Source organism: Thunnus thynnus, chromosome 9 (genome assembly GCF_963924715.1).
Source record: "Thunnus thynnus chromosome 9, fThuThy2.1, whole genome shotgun sequence".
Classification (NCBI taxonomy): Eukaryota; Metazoa; Chordata; class Actinopteri; order Scombriformes; family Scombridae; genus Thunnus; species Thunnus thynnus.
In genome coordinates, this window is record NC_089525.1 from 19,656,554 (window position 1) to 19,677,669 (window position 21,116).

General features: G+C 39.6%; 4 protein-coding genes across 10 annotated transcripts in view; 2 read left to right on the forward strand and 2 right to left on the reverse strand.

Moving 5' to 3' along the window:
• trpt1 (tRNA phosphotransferase 1) overlaps positions 1–3,798 on the reverse strand; it is a 4,863-nt gene extending 1,065 nt beyond the window's left edge. For 2 of the 3 annotated variants that reach the window (XR_010929660.1, XM_067599493.1), the window contains exons 1-7: positions 3,683–3,798; positions 3,193–3,414; positions 2,921–3,002; positions 1,513–1,682; positions 376–553; positions 222–278; positions 11–121 (exon numbers count right to left, since the gene is read on the reverse strand). Coding sequence is in view for 1 of the 3 variants with exons in the window: in XM_067599493.1 (XP_067455594.1) it covers positions 11–121; positions 222–278; positions 376–553; positions 1,513–1,682; positions 2,921–3,002; positions 3,193–3,261 (667 nt within the window). In the remaining 2 variants the exon portion in view is untranslated. Of the gene's footprint in view, positions 1–10; positions 122–216; positions 279–375; positions 554–1,512; positions 1,683–2,920; positions 3,003–3,192; positions 3,415–3,682 lie in introns of all 3 variants that reach the window. The other variant, XR_010929661.1, reaches the window with a different exon arrangement.
• Positions 3,406–7,860, forward strand: zbtb3 (zinc finger and BTB domain containing 3). The gene is made up of 4 exons (XM_067599486.1): positions 3,406–3,448; positions 3,767–3,859; positions 4,784–5,613; positions 6,697–7,860. Exons 3-4 carry the CDS (start codon positions 4,787–4,789, stop codon positions 7,772–7,774), a joined length of 1,905 nt encoding a protein of 634 aa, XP_067455587.1. The 5' UTR covers positions 3,406–3,448; positions 3,767–3,859; positions 4,784–4,786; the 3' UTR covers positions 7,775–7,860.
• A 1,913-nt stretch (positions 7,861–9,773) lies between these two features.
• Positions 9,774–14,281, reverse strand: rnaseh2c (ribonuclease H2, subunit C). Its single transcript, XM_067599494.1, has 5 exons — positions 14,144–14,281; positions 12,902–13,056; positions 11,175–11,287; positions 10,868–10,987; positions 9,774–9,946 (listed from the first exon to the last, which is right to left on the reverse strand). The coding sequence occupies exons 2-5, from the start codon at positions 13,053–13,055 to the stop codon at positions 9,923–9,925; spliced, it is 411 nt and encodes a 136-aa protein (XP_067455595.1). The 5' UTR covers position 13,056; positions 14,144–14,281; the 3' UTR covers positions 9,774–9,922.
• Positions 14,282–15,575: 1,294 nt separating this feature from the next.
• On the forward strand, positions 15,576–21,021 carry LOC137189559 (seipin-like). Of its 5 annotated transcripts, none has more exons than XM_067599501.1 (10): positions 15,576–15,704; positions 16,512–16,775; positions 16,861–16,939; positions 17,066–17,209; positions 17,341–17,376; positions 18,153–18,287; positions 18,483–18,580; positions 19,465–19,594; positions 19,792–19,873; positions 19,962–21,021. In XM_067599501.1, exons 2-10 carry the CDS (start codon positions 16,525–16,527, stop codon positions 20,105–20,107), a joined length of 1,101 nt encoding a protein of 366 aa, XP_067455602.1. In that variant the 5' UTR covers positions 15,576–15,704; positions 16,512–16,524; the 3' UTR covers positions 20,108–21,021. The 5 variants fall into 5 exon arrangements, with proteins under 5 accessions (XP_067455602.1, XP_067455606.1, XP_067455605.1 ...); XM_067599505.1 differs by having other exon boundaries at positions 19,792–19,869; XM_067599503.1 differs by having other exon boundaries at positions 15,579–15,708; positions 16,476–16,775.
• Positions 21,022–21,116: the final 95 nt, after the last annotated feature.

Genomic DNA, 21,116 nt, shown 5'->3' on the forward strand with positions numbered 1-21,116 from the left:
TTTTTCTCACTTGTAGGTCTCAGTTTTAGGGCTCGACTGAAGTATTTAGGGAGAAGTTTTCCCTCTGCGTCGCCTGCAGTCAGCAACACACCGTTCTCTGACCAGAAGAACTCAATACCATCTATGCAGTCAGACACACGCATACAGTTAAACATGTCAGTTTGTTGTCACTGGACTGGATTGAGCATATTGGGTTAGCAGTCATTAGCGTCTTACGTTACCAGCAAGAGCTTTTGGTACATCAATAAAAACGGCTAGATCACAGTCTCTCCTCATACCTGGTGGGGAAAAGAATAACACCATTGGAAGAATGAATCTAAATGTTTATCTGTCAAGCTTCTCCCTGTCTCACACACACACACACACACAGCTTACCGCTGATGACACCATCCTCTCCTGGCAGGCCTGGTGCCAGATGGATGTGTGTCCTCTTCATGCGGCTCAGGCCCTGCTGCTGGATGGAGCTCCAGTTGCGGATGTAGGAGCCATGGAGGGCCTCAGCAGGGCAGTCTGGAGAACCAGCCAGGACCGGCTTCAGCTCCAAATCTGTTACCTGATCACAACAATGCCACAAGTATTAACACAACACTTAGGATGAGGGCACATTGGAGATTTTTTTTGGACCAGATATTAAAATGCACAGAGACTTTATTGAACCTGATAAAAACATTAAAATCTGCCTGGGGTGATGATATTGTTGCTTAATTAGTTGTGAAGATCTTGTGGTGAAATTGGACCACTATCAGAGAAACATAAAGTGAGAAACTAATAGCAGGATTAAATTCCAAGGCCAGCGAGGGTTTGTATACATCTCATGTTCAGCTCACATGTGCATTTTTGCTTCAAACGGCTCTGTCAATGACTAAAGTAGTTATAATCAAAAAAGGAAACATAATCAAGACACATGTTAAAGTCACACTTTAGCACCAGAGTTGGTGCTATTCCCTAAAGTCTTAGTGTGCCTTCAACTGACATTGTTTTCACTTATTTTACAGCATTAGAAATAATGTTTCTTTTTTTAAATGATTGTCAGAGGACTAACAGCATATGTCAGCTGATAATTAGATTGAAGGTGATGTTTTGAAGGTGTAAATTGTTTTATTACATTGGTATTTTGAGCTGTGGTTGGATCTCCCAGAGTTAATTTTCCATCATGCAGGATGTAAATGTGTAGTAGAGTAGAGTATATAATCCTACCTTGAAAACATCCTGTTATTCACTCTCTGTCTCTCACACACACAAACATATTGATTGGCCTTTTGACTAAATCACTATCTCTGCATATTGTACTTCACGTTGCTGTTTGGTTTTATATCCATATGTGTGGCTGCAGAGAGGTAAAGGAGAAACACTAAGATGGTTTTCCATCTAAAGTCCATTCTGTTTTAAACTGAAATATAAATTAAACACTGTATACACCAAAGGACTTAACACATCCTTTCATACTGGTCTTCTAGGGAAATGAAAGATCCTCTTTTCAGCACCTCATCTGATATTTACAACTCTGCATACCTGCACTGAATGGCCCTGATTGGCTCGAATCTGCAAGCGGCCGTCCTCTGGGTGGGAGCGAAGCTTAAAGCGCTGCTTGTCATTTGCAGCCACGACTCTCTCGACATCCTCCAATGAATATGAGCGGAACTGCGAGTGAGCCAGGAGGTCCTCCACAAATAGGAAACCATCTATGAGGATGAGAGTCATTATGGCTGCGGTCACACTCTTTTATGTCCCTCTTTGCCTCGAACCGCACATTTTGTTAAACCGAAAAGACAGATATTGATGCTATGAATGATGCAGAAATCTCACCTTTACCATCTCTGTAACTAATAATGACAATACTACTTTAAGGTAAGATCATGAATCCTGTCACATGCCAATGCACATTTTCTTGTAAAAAGGTAAACTAACCACATTATCACCATGGTTTTAGACAATTAGGCACTTATCCAAGAACCAGAGACCCAAACGAATACCTGAGATGTATTTTCTAATGTGAATTCAGCTTGACAAGGAGCAGTCGGTAGCATATGTACAGCATTTCATCCTGTTACGTGCACTTGAACCAGGTTGAGACACGGATGAACAATCCAAAGCAGAAGTTGTAATGATCTATTACGCTGCACTGTCCATTATAAAATAGACAACAATCTAGCTTAAATCTATATTTGCTGTCAAAGTTGTGTCAAAACCTGTAACAGTGTCAGTGATTGTGTTTACTGTTCACTTGTGTTTACCAGTGCTGGAAGAATTATTCAGGACCCTTAGTTAAGTAAAAGTACCAATACAGCAATTTCAAAATACTCCATTACAAGTAAAAGTCCTGCAAGAAAACCCTACTTAAATAAAAGTACACAGGTTTTGCAGCTAAATGTATTTATTATATATGACATCATTATTACTTTATATACATTTAGTTTGTGGTTCCAAACCTAGGGGTCAGGCCCCTCTAAAGGATCACCAGATAAAAAACAAAGTTCTGATACATAAATTGGTTTTACAAATTTCCTCTGATTTTTTGGTGAAATATTGGATCATTTGAACATTTATTGAAATGAAACCATGTGAGAAGTTTAGAGGGAAAAATCACTATTTGGTGGAGCTGTTAACAACTCATAGACATCTGAAATGTGACCCCAACTACACACTGCTTTTTTTAAGACGTCAAAAGCCAAAAAGGTTGGAAACCACTGATTTCATCTTTAACAATATGTTGTATTTTAAAGGCTTGTATTATCCATTGTGTCAAATCTTCATCTGAAATGTAACTAAAGCTGTAAAATAAATGTAGTGGAGTGGAAGTACAAAGTAGCATCAAATGGAAATAATAAGTAGACTACAAGTACCTCAAAATTGTACTTAAGTGCAGTACTTGAGTAAATGTACTTAGTTATTTGCACAAACCAGTTTGTGTCCAGCTCACCTGTACCCATGTGGAGACCCATCTGGTTGGCTCCATGGCGAAGAGCATAAGACATGGATTTAGACAGGCGGACATCTCTGTCCTGGCAGAGGGAGAAGGCATCAATCATAACAGACACACACACACTTAAAGTCAGTTCTAATCATAGCTCTGGTTTAAATATAGGACCTTGACTTAACCGTGCCAAACAATCCATACTGCCTGCCTTAACAGCCACTAAACGGAGGTGTCATGAGTCAGAAATGGGCCTGTGTGAGCTAATTATATCTCACCTCTCCACCGCGGCTTCCTCTCTTTCCTCTCCCTCTTCTGCCTCCTCTTCCTCCTCTGTCACTGTCCATTTAAACGCAGGCAGCTCTCAGTCAGATCATGATTTTACGCAGCTCAACCAAATGTGTGTGAGCTCTCACTTCCTGGTGTGTTCTCGGTATCCGCCTGTAGGTGGCGCTGTGGCGGTTAAGCTAGGCACTACAGAAGAAGAGCAGCATTTTGTCCTGGAAGAAAACATGACACAGACAGCTGCTGCAGGTGAGAAAACATTCATCATATCCATAAACAAAAATACGAATCACCCGTGATGAGAATCGGTGCTGTCTATCTGGACGATAACTTACAATTCACCCTGACAAACTGGGTTTATATCTAGGAGCTCGCTGTCCAGGAATTTTTAACACAGAGGCTGAGCTAACTTGGCTAACTAATGTTAGCATAGTTGGGGCTGTATAGACAGCCAGCTGCTACCAGTGTTTCTCTTTGTATTACCTCGATAGCTGCCACACCGTGAGGTTAATGTCGTTGTCCGCGTTTGTCTCTCACTCGCGTGCTTTTGTTAATCGTAACGGACAGGTCACCATGGAAACGTAACGGTGGATAACGTAGAAGGATGACTGAAGACTCGCAGGTGTCAATCAGCGGTGACAGAAAGAGGCTGTACGGTCCGTGAGTATCCTCTTTTGTTAACACTTTGTTGCCGTGAAATGTTTATCTTACAACTTGTGTCTTAAATTCTTGCTCTCTTTAGTTGTAGAGGATGTTATCCCTATCAGGAAGTTACATTTTCTCACCCAAATATTGTGAGTTCAGCGTCGACATGCACTTCCAATAAAGGCAGGTTCGCAGTTTTTTTTTGTCTGTCTTAAAACAACACTCAAGTGCCCGAATAAACATTGAAACTCGTTTTTCTTGCTGTAATAATTCCTCCTGTTCATACTGACCATTAGAGGATCCCTTCATAATGCACTTACAATGTAGGTGATAGGGGACAAAATCCACAGTCCTCCTTCTGTGCAAAAATGTATCTAAAAGTTTATCAGAAGCAAGAATATTAAGCTTCAGTTGTGTTTACTCTGTCCGAGGAAACACAAAGAATGAGTTTGATGCTAAAAGACTGTAAATTTGGCAGATATCCACTTGATATGACTAACTCAGACTGCTGAAGCCTCATATAAGCTTCAGATCAACTTTTAAATATATTTTTGCACAAAATGACTTTGTGGACACACTGTGGATTTTGGCCCCCATCACTCACATTGAAAGCTCATTTGAAGTGGATTTTTTAATGGCCAGTATGAGCAGGAGGAATGATCACAGCGAGAAGAACCTCTTTCAGTCTTCATATGTGCACCTGACTGCTGTTTTAAGACAGACTTAAAAAATTGTGAACCTAACCTTTAAGGATATTTTCTAAGCCAGTTGCCTAGATATTACATTTGAGCAAGTAATTATTTTCCAAAGAAATCATAAGAGAACTGCCAAAAAGTATAACATCAAGGTGTATTATGCAACTGACTACAGACCTGCAGCATTTTCTCTTTATTCCATTGCCTTTGCTTTCCTCTCATTTTTATCTTCTCCTTTGCTCAGGTGATGGAGTTCCCACAGCATTCCCAGCAGCTGCTGTCAGCTCTGCGTTCCCAGCGCCAGCGGGGCTTCCTGTGTGACTGCACCGTCCTGGTGGGCTCATCCCGTTTCTTGGCTCACCGGGCTGTTTTGGCCTCCTGCTCGCCTTTCTTCCATATGTTCTACTCAGATTCTCCAGGCAGCAATGGTGCAAATGGCACCAGCAGCTCTGTCACACTCGACAGCGACATTGTCACGGCTGCTGCGTTCAGCTTGCTCTTGGACTTTGTGTATGAAGGCGTGCTGCAGCTGGAGGAGTCACCACCAGTGGAGGACATATTGGCAGCGGCAAGCTTCCTGCACATGAACGAGGTGGTGAGAGTGTGCAAGAGGCGACTTCAGAGACGAGGGCCTGTGGCCGAGGCAGACAGCACTCGCTCTGAAGAGGGCACTGGTGCAAGGAAGGCAGTAGAGATTGGGAGGGGAAGTGGGGGGGATGGTGGAGCTGAGCCTGTGATGGCAGCAGATCACTTGAATCCCGTCGCCATGGCAGCGCCTCTCTCATCAGTAACCGTGATGACAGAGAGGAGTCTGTTGGAGTCTGTGAAGTCTGAGCGCAGAAATGGCGGCGGTTCATCAGAGACACGAGTTCAGACCCCTCTGAGCCCTGACCTCGCTGATACCACCCAGCCAGGCATGGACGGCCCTCCTCTGCCCCCAGGTGGAGAGTTGTTGCAGGGCCACACCGCACACCAGTCTGCCCCGGCCTCTGGAGGTCACGCCAGGTTGGGGACTGGCAGTCAGGGTGAAGGGTCAGCACTCTGCAGCCCCTGTAGCACCACTGAGACGTACAGGTACTGGTCTGTTGTGAGTTTCTAGACTGTTTTAAGTTGATGAAAATAAATACAATACAATAGAACATAAATAGTTTCCTTTGAGCTTGAAGCAGAATTGAAGTCAGAAGAACAATAATAATCTGAATCAGAAACATATTTCACTAAGCACATGAAAGACAAGTGTTAGTACAATTAAATGAAAAATTTGAAAACAAAAAAAGATCAATTCGATGACTGAAGATAAGAGTTAGGAAATATACACATACAAACAACAAACCAATAAAAAAACATGAATTTCCAATGGAAGTAAGGTTTTAATAAATGTACATAATGTGAGAGAAGTGCATTGCAATCATTGGTTCTAGTAAAATATATGGTGGAAAAATATAGTACATAAAGCATATTGTGTAGAAGTATTTACATACAGTACACTGGACATAATGTGCAAAGTTCATGCAGGGAAAAGAGGAGATGTGGTGTAATAGATGACATATTGTCAGTCTGTGTAGTAGGGAAATAACACTTTATCTGTAGAGTTTAGAGCTGCTACAATTAGTCAATTAACGGATTAGCTGATCAAAAAAATGAATCAGCAGCTGTTTTGATAATCGATTAATTGTTTTAGTCATTTTTTAAGGAAAAATGCCAAACATTTCCTGATTGCAGCTTCTCAAATGTATAAGTACTATAATGATTTTTTAAAAATTGCTGACAAACACTGTCGTCTGAATTTCACATTTTTATGATTTTTGTGTGTTTGTTTTAACCTTCAGCATTTATTTTTAAAAGTTGTGAAAACAACGGGGGTGTTTTGAATACACTCCCGTTTTCACAGGTAATTTGTTAGTCTGTACCTCTCACCGCAGGAAATAATGGATTACTCCTGGAAAGCTATTGATGTAGCACTTTTCTCCTTATGAAAATAACACGGAGATTATTCGACCAATGAGAATTTAGTCGGACGAGAGCATATCGACCAACTAGTCGACCAGCAGACCAGCAGACTACAGCCCTAGTTTCTATATGTGCTGATGGAATTTTTCTTGATTTGACGTTACTAAAAGACTGTTAATGTCCTCCCTCTTTTCTATCTTTTACCAGTCACAGCAGTAACCAGCTGCCCTCCTCTTCCTCCCTGGTCCCAGTGAGCCAGGCTGGTAGTCGGTCAGCGGTCGCCCTTCTCCAATCAGAATCCAGCCTTTGCCCCAGCCCCCATCAGGACACATCCCGACTTCCCAGTAACAACGACTCTGTTGGAAAACCCTCAGAGACTGACCGCAGGGGTACATCAAGTGAAGAACAACAGATGGTTATGTTGATCCACGCATCAGCGCTATCCTCACACTTGCAAACCAACCCGACACAATTGCCACCGCAGCGCTCACACCCCCAGATCCAAATCCAGAACGCTGTATCACTCCAACGCCGAAGCCCAAACCTTCACTCTGCTTCCCAGACACTCACAAGGCCTGGAAGGGAGACGGGAGTTTCACCCACACATAGGGATGGAAGATCTCACCCTCTTATGGGCAGAGTGAGGACGGAGGAGTATGAGGGAGAGAATGTGAAAGTCAAAGTGGAGGCCATTGTTATATCTGATGAAGAGCTAGAGGAGGAAAAAGATGGAGGCAGAGAGAGCGACCCGGTGATGGAAGTGGACAATGACTTTGACGATGACATGCAGGAAGAGGAGCTGAGCAGCCCTCAGCATCTCTCCTCCCGCACCCAGGCCCTCTTACAAATGTCCGCCCATTCCAATGACTACTCCTTCCCTCTCTCGCCTTCCTCCTCCTCCTCCGGTGCCGGCCCTTCCTCCCAGGACACTTCCTCCTTCTCTGCCTCCCTCATTCCTCCATCCACAGCCCAGCAGCATTCGGACGCTCCTGCCTACTTTCAGGAATTCCAGGACACCATGGGGAACTTTGTAGAGGATGTCCCGACGTGCGGCGTCTGTGGAAAGACTTTCTCATGCACGTACACGCTAAGACGGCACGCCATCGTGCACACAAGAGAGCGCCCCTACGAGTGCCGCTACTGCTACCGGAGCTACACGCAGTCAGGCGACCTGTATCGACACATTCGTAAAGCTCACGACCACACCCTGCCGGCCAAACGCAGCAAGGCAGATGTGGAGCACACCCTGCCACTACAACCACCACCACCACCACCTCTTAGCTAACAAACAAACAGACACACTATTGAATTTCTATACTTAAACGCACACACCAAAACTTTAACCTAATATCACAATAACTCTAATTCTAACTTCCAAACCAAAATCAAGGTCCTTTTTTAAGAAGCAGGAACCAACAAAACGTCATCACTTTGAAAAATTAGCAGGGTATCAGAAAGTCTTTAAAGTATGAATTCAGTTTCAGAAATATCAGGCTTTAATTTATGCCCTAATTTCAACATTGACGTTTTATCAAATTTTATTTAATTATATTCAGTCTCTATCCAAAGTCCCTCCAATGCTTATCTCAATACTCACATACAGTACTTACTTCATACTTACATACAACACTTACCTGATGGGATAAGGTATCAATCAGCTTTAAAAAAATAAAGCATAAAATGCAATGAAATGACTAAGATTACTGAATGGGAGCTCATCTCATTAAGTGGCTTGTCTATTGCCTTCTATTTAAAAATATACATCTGCTTGTCAGCTCACACCATCCTGCTCTATTTGTCCAAATATTGTATTAATATTTTTATATTTGCAAACACAACACAGACACCTTGGCATCTTATTCTATCAAGGACATTTGAGCTCCATAAGTACAGAAATACAAGAACTCACACACACAGAATGAACACCAGCGGTGTGGCATTGGTATCAGCCCTCATTTATCAGACTTTGTTAATGTTTGACTGTTTCCTCTGGTTTGTCTACATAGAAACCCTCAAACTGGTCTAATATTTGTGCTATTGTGCTACTCTTTGTAAATTTAAAGAGGCATTTTTTTAAAATATCTTTATTATTCGTACATTTATACATTTAAAAACTCACATATTTCATGACTGTGAGAAGTGATCATCCAGTAGAAGATGTATGAAAATGTCTGAGTTGTATGAGACTCTACAAACAGTTTTCTGTATTTACTTTTAACACAAAGGGAAAATTTTATCAGTTACACCAATTTTATTGTTTGACTGTCTTTTCAGTGTGTGCCAGCAAAGTTTGACTGATTCCAACTGACGTAGCATTGTACTGTTTAATGTTTTATTTAAAGGAAGAAAACACCTGCATAAAATTACAGGTGGTGAATTAGGTCATTTTCCCACACTTTGTTGAACTAGTGCCATTTTCTAGGGTTCTACCCTTTTTACCATCAGTTTTATATCAGTCTTATAAGGCCATTTCATCAAGATTAAACATATATCTTTGATGAAGTAGCAAATTAATTGTGCCAAACAGCCTTCACTTTGCCTCAACTCCTTCAACAGGGCAGTAAAATTTGATTAGGAAGATTTCTTACTGACACAAAAATATAAAAGTGGCAGCAATAGTATGAATCTAAATCCTAAAAAAAAGGTGCTTCCTCTTTTATCTTACACAACCTCTTACAAAAGTGGTTGCTATCCCACAATCCTTTGCTTCGGCAATGACAGTTTATACATTTCCAGTGGCTGTCAAGGATTATATACAGTCGCCTTACTTCACATATTTCATTGAACTTCCTTTACATTTTCAATTAAGTGGTTTGAGAGAAAAATTAATTAATATTTTAACTACTTCAATTGCAGCCTGCATTTCCTGGTAGGACATCAGAGGAAGTAAAGGAGAAAAACATGAGGAATCCACCCTTTATGATTAATTTTTCCCATTGATCATGTGACTTTTTCTGCAGCATGACAAGATATCTGAGCACATTTTGACACACACAGTAATTCTACCTTCTCTTCAAATGTTTAATTTCAAGCTTTAATTGTGCCTATATGACTGTTTGACACTTTGGAGTTAGTTGTTACTTTCTGTATGATGAAAAATCAGTAGTATTGGTGTTACCATACAAACCCCAGAGTTTTATACTGGGTATTCATACTGGACAGCTGATCATTTAATGGATGTCATGGCAGCCAGTGTGCAAAATCTAAATGTTACCCTGTGAATAAACATTGTTCAGTAGAAACGATGTGTTAATGTTGTAATGTTTCAGTGAAGGACACAATGCTCAGATTCAACATAATTGTTTTTTTATTTCACTAGAAAAGAATATATACAAAAATATAAACACTACATCTATCGGTTTTTTGTTGTGTACATTTTACTCCTGAAGCACTGAGGCGAAGCCAGTCTGCCTCCTCTTAGTCGTCTTTTTCTTCAGTCTTCTACTGGCCCGTGAATCTGTGAAGAGACCAAATATCAGCATCCAGCTCTGATTGTACCTGCCTCTGTGTCCTTGTATTTCCGTCCAAATGATATTCAAATGAAACATTGTTGTCAATGTAGCTGTTTTTGTCAGTTTTGACAGTATTTGTTTAACTGAAGAGAAACAATAAAAAAGGACAGTGCCACAACAGCAAATTCCACTTTTCATTGAATCATTTTCATTTTCGGATAACTAAAAAGACACAAACTGTCAGTAAGTTGTTAGAATTGTTGTTGTTGTTGTTGATTAATTTTTAGAGCATGAAAGAAATAAATTATGCTGCTAGTTGTTTGGTCGATAAAATGTCAGAAAATGGTGAAAAATGTCGATCACTGTTTCCTAAAGCCCAAGATACAACCTAAAATGTCTTGTTTCGTCCCTGACCAACAGTCCAAAACTCAAAGATATTCAATTTACTGTCACATAAGACTAAAGAAACCAGAAAATATTCATATTTAAGAAGACGGAACCAGATAATTTTAGTATTTCCTATAAAAAATGACTCAAAATGAATAGTTGCTGACTATTTTTCTGTTGATTTAATAATTGATTCATCGTTGCAGCTCTTAAGTACAGTAATAAAGAACTGCTGCTTTGAGTCTTCATATAATATAAATGAACTTACCTTAAATTACAGTCTACATATTCTAAGATCAAGTCTTTATCTTTGATCTTAGATAATGCCATATAATTACATTATATAACTAAAGGTGCTTCAAGGTTTTTTCCCTGTGATACTGGCTTGCCTGATAATTAGACCAACACAAAGATACACTTATGATTTATCTTGTGCAAAGGAATTATATTAAAAAAATAAGTATTAAGTGACACAGGTTAGCCTCGTCTTTGAATAAACCCTTTTTTTTTTTTTTTAAGTCAGCTGTAGAAGCACTCACCGCCTCAGCCAGCTCAGGCCAGTCCATCGCCATGACAACTGTATCGTCTGAATTGGGAGCCGTTTCCAGGTTCCAGTAGGTCACCTTGTCAAACACAGAGGACACCCTCACTGTCCTGTCCTGGACACACACACACACACACACACACAAATTAATTTGGCATAAAAACTCTCCCACACAACTAGTGTCCCGCTGCAAGATTTTATGCCTCATTTGGCTACAGGCTTGACTCATATTTGACTAAACAAGCCTTCTGGTCAGCTTGGATAGCTTCTGTGATGTGACAGATGACGTTGGTGGTGTTTACCTCCTGGTCAGAGCCGGTCTTGTTGATCTCCTTGAGCACCAGGCCGGTGTAGCCCTGTGGACAGCTGAGCTCCTGCCCCTTCAGCCCACGCCCCCTGAATGACACCGTCTTCTCTGTAATGGGAATCATACACAAATACAAGTGTTATTAGTGGCAGAATGTATCTTTTTTTTACCCAGTACAATACTCAAGACAACAGCCTGGTTCAAATTATAAATTATTTTCTGGATTACACGTTTAAAATTGCAAACTGCTACCTACATTTTTGTAAAGATAAAACTTAACATATTATTTCTCTCATCGTGATGGTCGTGATGGAAGAAATACCACTGTGACCTGTTTCTGACGCTAAAAATCTGATGAAATCAGACAAATATCTTGATAACATTTAGTTCAAACAGCTGGGCAGAGTTGAAATAGGCCTGTAGGAGCTGCAAAGTTTGGGATTCTTGCCTGGTTTGGGTAGAACATTGATCAGTGCCTGCTCCATTGACTCTGGGAGTCTACCTGTTTCTATGATTACACATTGTGAGTGTAGGTTCTATCAGCTTGGGACTAAATGCCTTGAAGAACTCAACAGGGAATACATCATGGCCTGGTGATTTTCCAGAGGCAAGTAAGGTTAAGGCTTTCATCACCTCCTCTTTTGTAATACTGCCCTCTAGTGTCTCCTTATTATTACCTGATAATGCAGGAAGCTCAAGCTTGTCCAAAAAATGCTTTATGCTGACAAGGTTACATCCTTGTGATGTGTATAAGGATTGATAGTAGCTCAGAAAAGCCTCATTAATCTCACTAGACTTACTGGTAAATGTGTCACCCTTTTTGATTGTGTATGTTACCATATTTGTCTTCTTCTCAATCTGCCAGGCTAAAAGTTTACCTGCCTTGTCTCTTTGTTGGTAATATCTATGTTTCATTCTTTTTATTGATTTTTCTGTCTTGTGTGTATTAAGCATGTTATATTCTAGCTGTTATGATTTGAGTTGTTGGAGAATTATACTGTCACGTGAATGTCTGTGTTGTTTTTCTAATTCCTTGATTTCATATTTCAAAGATTGGATTTTATCTCTATACTCTTTGCATTTACATGAGGTGTAGGCTATTATTTGACCTCTGAGACAAGCTTTCATGGCGTCCCATGAAATGTTAGGATTTGCTGTATTTTGATTTATACAAAAAAGGAGTCAATTTTCCTGCTAATCATATCCACTGAATCATAAAGTAAGTGAGATGCAAATCTCCATCTATTACATCTGGTGACTTGCGTGGATGCAGGTATTGTGACTAATAAAGTAGAATGGTCTGATAAGGTCCTTGCCAAATATTCACAAGAGGTAACTTGACGTATGGCTGGACACCACTCTCCATTCATCTTGGATACAAATGTAACATGATAACGCGGCGTGAAACCAGTATTGGAGGTTGGTCATGTTGACATCCTTATCCTTGCTAGCCTGTGCTATTTAAACAAGACAGTCAGCTTTTATGAGCAATGTGTAATCTAAAAGATTAGTTATTTACATTTGTAAGAAAATCATCTCATATGGTGATCACTTCTGCACTACCAACTGATCATTTTTAAGTTTCTTCAAAGTGGTTCGATGACAATTAACTACAGTGTAGTCCTCTATAATAGAAAAACTTCCATCACTCCAGTGCTGCATAAACAATCTGACTCTCTCTTTTTGAAACGATACACCTGACAGACACATTACTGAGTGTACCATATTTGCGGTCTTTGGTGGTAGCAGTGAGGTATTGTGAGACTTGGGCTGGTCCGTTGTGTTCAATCTCACAGGGCATTAGGTGGACTGGTGCTCGAAGTGCCTGACCCACCGATGACACATTAACACGAGTCACACTGCTGTTACAGGTCATCCTGCAGCCAGAAGACAGGAGAGGACAAAACGACAAATTACACTCTGGTACTGTTTTCACACTAGAACTGCAACAACTAGTCGATTAATCAATCAACAGAAAAGTCATCGTCAGCTATTTTGAAAAACGACCAAATTGTTTTGAGTCATTTTTTAAAGAAAGAAACGTCCAAATGCTCTGATTCCAGTTTCTCAAATATGAATATTTTCTGGTTTCTTTAGTCCTCTGTGCCGGTAAACTGAATATCTCTGGGTTGTGAACTGTTGATCGAGACAAAAGAAGACATTTGAGGGCGTCATCTTGGGCTTTGGGAAACAGGCATCAACATTTTTCACCATTTTCTGACAATTCCGACAACTAATTGATCAATCAAGAAAATGATTGATAGATTAATCGATAATGAAATGATCATTATTTGCAGCCCTAGTTGTGTCAGGCGTATCCACAGGCTCCTGAAGTGAGCACAGTCAGATTCAGATTATTATTATTTTTGATTAATCACCTAATGATTTGCTTTATAAAGCATAAAAAACTGTGAAAACTGCCCATCACAATTTAGTAGAAGCCAAAGGTGAGGAAATCAAATGTCTTGTTTTGTCTGATCAAAGATATTCAGTTTACTTTAATGTAAGATGAGGAAAAGTCATTCTCAAATTTGAGAACCTGAAACCATCAAATATTTTGCTTAAAAAGTGAAAAAAACAACCTACACAATGAATCGATTATCAAAACAGTATTCTGTCAATCGACTAAATGATTAAGCAACTAATCATTGCAGCTCTAGTCCACAGTAATGTATGATAAATAAAAATACTCTGTGCTCATTTAATCATAATTTGAATGATTAATATTTGTTGTTATTATTACAGTCTGTTCAGAGTTACAGTTACAGCATATATAGTAAATAATGTTAACTGATATCTTCTCTGCCAAGTTAATGACTGTCGGGGAAACGTTTATAAGCTCTGGCATCCAAGGTGTTGACAGAGAATTTACAATAAAATAAACTAAAACAAACATCATTCCTCCCGTACTACAAAGGTAGGAATAATAACCGTTTCGCTCGCTTATATTAAACAGCGGTTTACCTTGCAGACGTTTTCCAAAGCTTCTGTGAAAATGAAGTAAATATAACTCCTTCCGGTTAACGCCAGTCGCGGCGTGTGATTGGTCGAATGAGTCTTCTTCTACGCTTGAAGAATTTTTGGCGGGTTTTTTCTGTCCTGTGGGGAGATTCTGTCGGTGAGAGAGAGAATTTCCTCGATGTTTATGTCAAATTTCTACATCTCCTCAGTTTAGGATGGGATTTAAAACTCATGTATTTTGTTTCATACACATGAATTTCTCTTTACAGTTCATTTGTTTTCTTTTATATCTAAATAAATACATATATCTAAATATTTTCTTTATTCTTTGTTTTTGTCAATCCTGCACTCAGAGGCATTATTGATTTTTGAGGATTTGTATCAGTACTGTGGTCTGTTTTATTCACTTCTTTGTGATTGAAGTAATATCTAATTTTGGATTTCTTGGAAAAATTATTGTGTCCTGTGTCCATGATATCTTGTTTTTGTGATTTAAAAAAAAAAAAAATCTACCAAAATGTATTAAACACTTGGTAACAAAAAGTTCTGCACTGATTCTCTAAGCATCATAACATTTTAGGGTCCAGGATTTCAGTTTAATTTTAAGAGATCTTAAGGTAACGTGGCAATGAGTCTTTTTAATGCTTTTGCAGTTTAGAATAGAAAATCTAAACACAATCCATAATCACAGCTCACAGCCATAAACATCCAGATGTCATCCAGATGTGATAACACCTTTTAAAATTGCTAATTTCACTTTGAACATTGTAAGTTAATAACATAACCTGGTAAACTGCTACCTGGGTATTTATTGTACAGTAGATACTCTTTCTATTAACATACCTTCTCACAAACACTTTCTTGATGTGTCAAGAAGCTTGATACGCTCATTCATATAAGTCAATTTTACATGCAGAAACATTCTCCGAGTGTTTTGCAGTCAGTAACACTCATGAAATGTAAGATTAATGTTAAAGATAGTTTCCACACATCAGTTATGAACATTTTTGGCACTTGGGAGCGCTGTTGGATATTACTACACTGGATAATAGGACAAAAACCAGAAACAACAAAAGAAAATAAACAAGAGGTCAACAGCTGAGGTTCATAAATATTGGCAACTTATAATTTCAACACTATAGCCAGTGTGGGTAGAAGAAAACAGTAACTCCTGTTGTGTGTTTGTAGTGTTCTACATATAGCTTATTTAAATCGACTTTATAAGTGTCACCAAAATATTCTTATGGGACATAATTTGTGGAATAAGCTGCCGTCCAAATCCTCTTAAATATCACAAAGTGCTGAAGCCTTGTTGTCAGTGTCTTGTTCTACGCTAAGAACTCTGCTCCAGTTGGCAGCAGCTGCAGCTCTCGTCATGTGGGATGGACTACACCCTGTCCAATGACAGCTTTTTAGGAGCCAGGGATAAGTTATTGGGGAGGGGGGTTCAGTTCATAACATTTCATCAAGGCAGCGTCTAGCCGTGGACCAAAAGACTTCAGGGAAAGCAGAAGTGGAACAGTTGATTTCCTAAGAGCTCATAGTTGGCCAACAGAAACCAGCGGTGAGTTTTTATAGCTACAGATGACTGTTACAGGCATGCTGCTGTTGGACACCATACGTTTTTTTTAAAAAGAGATATTTTTAATGTGTCGTTGGACAAAATATATTTATAGTTACAAATGCTTTATCCTTTTTGGCCAGCATAACTCTTGAACTGAAAATCTCAGCAAGTCCCCTTCCTTCTGTTTTATTCTATATTATCACTCAAATGTGATTAAAACTTACGTCACATGAAATGAGGAGGTAAACATCCTAATTTTCCAGATATTTGGTGTTTATTGTGGAGAACTGATAAATACCTTTAGTCCACTTTCATTTTTTACACAATGCATAATAAGTCAAAACAAGCTGTTACACATTTCTTGGTCACTTCTCGGCTTCTTGATAAAACAGTCAGAATAGCAGCTGACTGATGACGCAGTTTGGAGTCATCAGATGTGAAAGACTTTTGCCTGTGACTTAGATTGGACTCGGTGGTTTCACAGCTATCGATGCTCTCAGTGATGGCTTGTGTCTTTGGCCTCATGGGATCATAGCATCATCAACCACATTGCATTTTTATGACTTTACACAATGCTAAATGTGTCTTTTTTTACATGAAAATGTGGATCAGATAACTTTTTGGAAAACGTTTCAATCTCCACCACTGTGAGCCAAACGGAGTCAGTATGTTTCTGTTAATTACTTCTTTTAGCTTGTTTATAATGTGGGTCATTTATCTTTCTAAGTTGTTTTTATGTTTTCTCCTTTTCCTGATTTGTTTTTTAAATAGTTTCATTAACTTAATTGGTCGTCGCTTTATTTGAAGATCTTTAGATTCAATGGATCAAACAAGCCATCTGCGCCCAGAAGATGGTGAAGAACTGACAGTCCTCATTGGTCGGGCGCTGCTGAGGCTCCAGGATGCTGTCGCCATGGTGATGTCACGTGCCCGTCAGAGAGCTGTACAGGGTTTTGTTGTGTTCTCTGTTGTTCTGCTGCTCCTCTGGGTTGCTGCCTTTTTATATGGGAGCTTCTACTACTCTTACATGCCCAAGGCAGCTTATTCCACTTCTGTGCACTATTACTACAGGTGTGTATGTGACGTATTGCATCAGGAAAACACATATTGTAATCACTATGGGTTTGATTGCTCTCATTCATGTTTTTGTCTGTAGGACAGACTGTGAATCTCAAGGCTCCTTTAGGTGCTCTTATCCTGTGGCCAACATCTCTCTGATGAGAAACAAGAAACATGTATGTCTATGTGTGTGCATCTATCTATGTATCTATTGTATGTACAGTATCTCTCTGTGTGTTAAACATGCATCCATTCACAGAAATTATCCCAGGAGTGTAACTTTTCAAAAATTTTATATTCAGGTGTTGACATTCGGCCAGGCCTATCGGATCTCTCTGCAGCTGGAGATGCCTGACTCTCCCGCCAATCATGATCTAGGGATGTTCATGATTAAGACAACCTGTTTCTCTCAGGATGGGGGGCAAGTTGCCTCCTCTGCTCGCTCTGTGAGTTGCTCTGTGAGATTAGCTCAGCTCCTGTAGGCAGCCATATGTGTATATATACAATCAAACTGTGCTTCATTACTAGTTCCTGCAAACTCCAGTGATTCACTGTTGCGTTGCTGTGTGTTTCTCAGGCAAGACAACTGCTGTCCGCCTCCAGCTCTCGCTTTGTGAGTACAGCGCTGACGCACAATAACCTTTTAATCACACAACCTGGTCAGAGCCAGATTAAGACTGCTTATGCTTCGCTATAGAGCTAAACTGCAACAGGAGGTGATCTCAGTGCTCAGCTTAAGTGAGGAAAGACATGGTATGACATCAGTGACTTTAATTACTCTATTAAACACTGAGTGACCGGAAAAATTTATGAAGTCTGAGATTATATCAGAGAAGTGTTGACTGCATTATATTGTCTGGTGTTTCTAATATTATTCTACTTCATATTTGTTAAATAGATGGACAGAAACTTTTCAGTAACATAATGCCGAATGATATATAAAACCTCCAAAAAGTGCTGTAAATCAGTAAAACTGCTTCAATACAGATACAACTTCAGTTTCAGTCTAGATTTTAAAAAAGTATCTTGCAGGGCTGTTGTGTTGCATTGAATTACATTGTGCAGAAGTTTCTAATTTTCTATTCACTCAGTATTGATCATTGAGGGGATGAACTGACTAAATTAGAGTAAAAATCTTAATCAAAGTCCACTGAGATCAGCTCTTGTTGATTTAACACATAGCACAGAGTTGCATCTTTGAGTAAATGAGAAAGTGAAACTTTTACATCCATCACAGCACTACTTACAAATATTCATTGTTACATCACTGAATCTTTTGAATCCTCATCTGTGTTTAAAGTATCAGCTACGGTATGTATGAGAAAATAAAAGTTTTGATGTAACTAAGGTGTGTAAGTCAGGCTGACTGTGTTGTCCTGTTGTGGTCAGAGTATGCTGCGATACCGTTCAGACCTGCTGAGGACCATTGGAACGCTACTCTTCCTCCCGGCATTCTTGACCGGAGCCACTGAGCAGAAACAAACACTGGAGGTGGAGCTCTTCTCAGACTACACAGACGATCCTGTGAGTCATGACTGCTGTGTGCTGTGTGAGTGAGTGTGTGAGCATACTTGAAGCTAGAAGTGCAAGCAGAAAGAGGCAGGTTTTACAACTATCATGAGCTGAACGTTGTGAAAGTGAAACGTGAAAGTATGTGAGGTTGTGGTGATGTGTGTGTGCATGTTAAAACCTACCTAACATGTTTTTCCTCATGAACAGTATGCCCCCTCAACCACAGCCGTCATTGAGATCCTGTCTAACAAGGTGCAGATCTACTCATCTCAGTTCTACGTTCACGCTCATTTCACTGGTATAAGGTGAGAGTCGCCTACGTGCTGCAGAAAAACCTGCACCAAAGTATGAAATATCAAACTGATCTATACACCATGCTGTAACATAAAACAGATTAAATCACATTACATTTCTCAGAGAAAAAAGGAAAAATCTATATTTGAATGAGGCTGCAACAGATAGTTTGTCTGATTTCTGTGGAAAGCTGTCTAAATTCCTACAGTATGACATCATGTGTAGATATTTGTTGTTGTATTGTATTTATTGGGACCATGTACAGTGCTACCATTTGATGTACTGTACCAGAGTTAGCTTAGAGCTAATTTTCATCTGCAGTCTCTTAGGCAGGTCACAATTAAAACATATAACAGCACAATAACCAACAGTACAAAGCAAAAACACACAGGACATATTACAAAATACAAAGGTTCAAAAAATAGAACACCACATACACCCACAATGTAAACTAGAAATTAATAATGTAAGCTTGTCAAATTATGATGAGAAGACCATGAGATGAAATTTAGAGTCAGTGGTTACAGAGCTGAGTAGCTGCTATTATCAAGAAAATGTGTTACAAATCTCCTTAAACATCAAGTTTTGGTGACAGTCCTTCAGAAAGAGTATAACTTCATCAACTCAGAGGAGGAAGAGACACTCATTTCTCCACCAGCAATAGCCTCAATAGCTCACAATGCAGTATATGCAGCTAAAAGACAATTATTGTTACTTTTTCTTCACGGGAAAAACTCTCTTGGTTAATTTATGTCTCCTCCCACACTTATAATTCACATACAGCAGTTCAGATACACATTGTGTGTTGCTAAAAGTAATTCTCCTATAAAAATCCACTAACAGATCATCATAACAACTACTGTTTTCTTTGTTTTTCTCTGTGTCCCTTCATCAGATACTTCCTGTTCTACTACCCTGTCCTATCAGCCCTGGTGGGCGTGTCAAGTAACTTCATCTTCCTCAGTGTCCTCTTCATCCTCAGCTACTTGAGGCTTCTGTTGAAAGTGGAGTGGAGGCCAGAGCAGGTGAGAGGACATAGGTTAACGTTGGACAGATTCTAGGTTGTACTCACTGCATGCAGCATCCTGTTTCTAACCGCTTGGCTGCACAGTTACTTAATGAGATTGTGTTTAAGTGAGTGTGGATTATTACCCGGTCCCTCCTAGGTGTTACAGCTCAGACTAAACAAGCTCTGACTGCTTGTTTTCTTCGTTGTTTACAGCTCAGAACAGATGGACTGCCATCGGAGAGGGAGAAAAACACAGACAACAGCCGGGGAGAGAACGAAGAAGATGCTGCTGCAAGTACAAAGACACACAGACACTCAGTTTTTCAGTGTTATTCAAGTTATTTGCAATATGTGTCTGACTGCAGAAATAAATTCTCTGGCAGGTACTGCCGAGCTGCTGGGTCCCCTCCAGATAACCCCCACAAAAAGGAGCCAGGAGAGACGCCACATTCGCTTTGGTGACAGCACAGAGCAGCAGAACAGACACACACTCGGTCAGAGTGGAATAAATGAGTCAGAGGCAGCCTGAGGCCATTAATAAAGAGGAGGGAGAATGTGTTGAGAGCGATCTTGATAGTGAGATGTAAGGATGAAGATAAGAGAATGACTCAGAAAGTACCTGCCGACAAATATGCCGGGTGATGGCTTGTCTGTCCTGTTTGAGCTGTAAAGCTTTACCAGTCCCACTCCTACATCTGTGTCCCAGTGTTTCAGCTTTAATGGTAACCCTGTGATTTATGAGATTGACATATGAACCCTCATCACTCAAAAGAAATCTCACATTCACGTAGCCTTTTTTATTACTATGTACTGTACAGTCTTGATCTGGGGCTCATTTCACAAAAGCGATTTGCAAGCATTTCACACATTTCACAAAGGATTGTCACCTTATTATAGATACATGTGTGAGCTCTAAGGTCCTTTAGTATGATGTTCCTTTTGATTGGTTAAACATGTCAAAATTAACGCAAGAGGAAATGATGAAGCTGCACGTTTTGTGTTGCACAATTGGTGAAACGGACGCCTGATGTTCACCTATGACAAATACATGCACAAATACACTCTAAAAATGCCACTGACTGTCAGGGAGTTCCTGATTTCTTTCACTTAACAAAACAACTGTCCAAAAGCTACATACAGTTAGAAAGAACACGTTAAGTTTACTTCATATTTTACAGCTTGTAAAAACTTAACTTTTAAAAATTAAATTAATAAAAAATTAAGTAAATACAATTAGATTTAAGTGAATTTAACAATAACCTAAACATAACTTGAAACAGTTTCCTTGTAAAGTTAGAGGAACATGTCATATTTTACAGGCAGATGTAACCCTGCGGTGTTGTTTCCATTGCATTTTGCACCTATCATGCTAACTGAAATGTTGTCAATCCTTTCATTACTTGAGCAAAATGTAACATCATGATTAAATCATGTGAGACAAAACTGTGTCTTTTTTTTACTGTACAAAAACATCTGGCCTTTGATTGTCACATAATCAGGAGAGATGTCTTCAAACTGTTAACCCAGAGAGTGCACAT

What these genes read in the sequence shown, in the direction of transcription:
- rnaseh2c (XM_067599494.1), bottom strand. Translation starts at nt 13,055, where the DNA reads ATGACCTGTAACAGCAGTGTGACTCGTGTTAATGTGTCATCGGTGGGT. An exon ending in CACCAAAGACCGCAAATATG is followed by an intron (nt 11,288 to 12,901) that starts GTACACTCAGTA and finishes TTCCCATTACAG; the next exon opens with AGAAGACGGTGTCATTCAGG. An exon ending in GGCCTGAGCTGGCTGAGGCG is followed by an intron (nt 9,947 to 10,867) that starts GTGAGTGCTTCT and finishes GTCTCTTCACAG; the next exon opens with ATTCACGGGCCAGTAGAAGA.
- zbtb3 (XM_067599486.1), top strand. Translation starts at nt 4,787, where the DNA reads ATGGAGTTCCCACAGCATTCCCAGCAGCTGCTGTCAGCTCTGCGTTCC. An exon ending in AGCACCACTGAGACGTACAG is followed by an intron (nt 5,614 to 6,696) that starts GTACTGGTCTGT and finishes ATCTTTTACCAG; the next exon opens with TCACAGCAGTAACCAGCTGC.
- LOC137189559 (XM_067599501.1), top strand. Translation starts at nt 16,525, where the DNA reads ATGGATCAAACAAGCCATCTGCGCCCAGAAGATGGTGAAGAACTGACA. An exon ending in CCGCCTCCAGCTCTCGCTTT is followed by an intron (nt 17,377 to 18,152) that starts GTGAGTACAGCG and finishes TGTTGTGGTCAG; the next exon opens with AGTATGCTGCGATACCGTTC. An exon ending in GCTCATTTCACTGGTATAAG is followed by an intron (nt 18,581 to 19,464) that starts GTGAGAGTCGCC and finishes TCCCTTCATCAG; the next exon opens with ATACTTCCTGTTCTACTACC.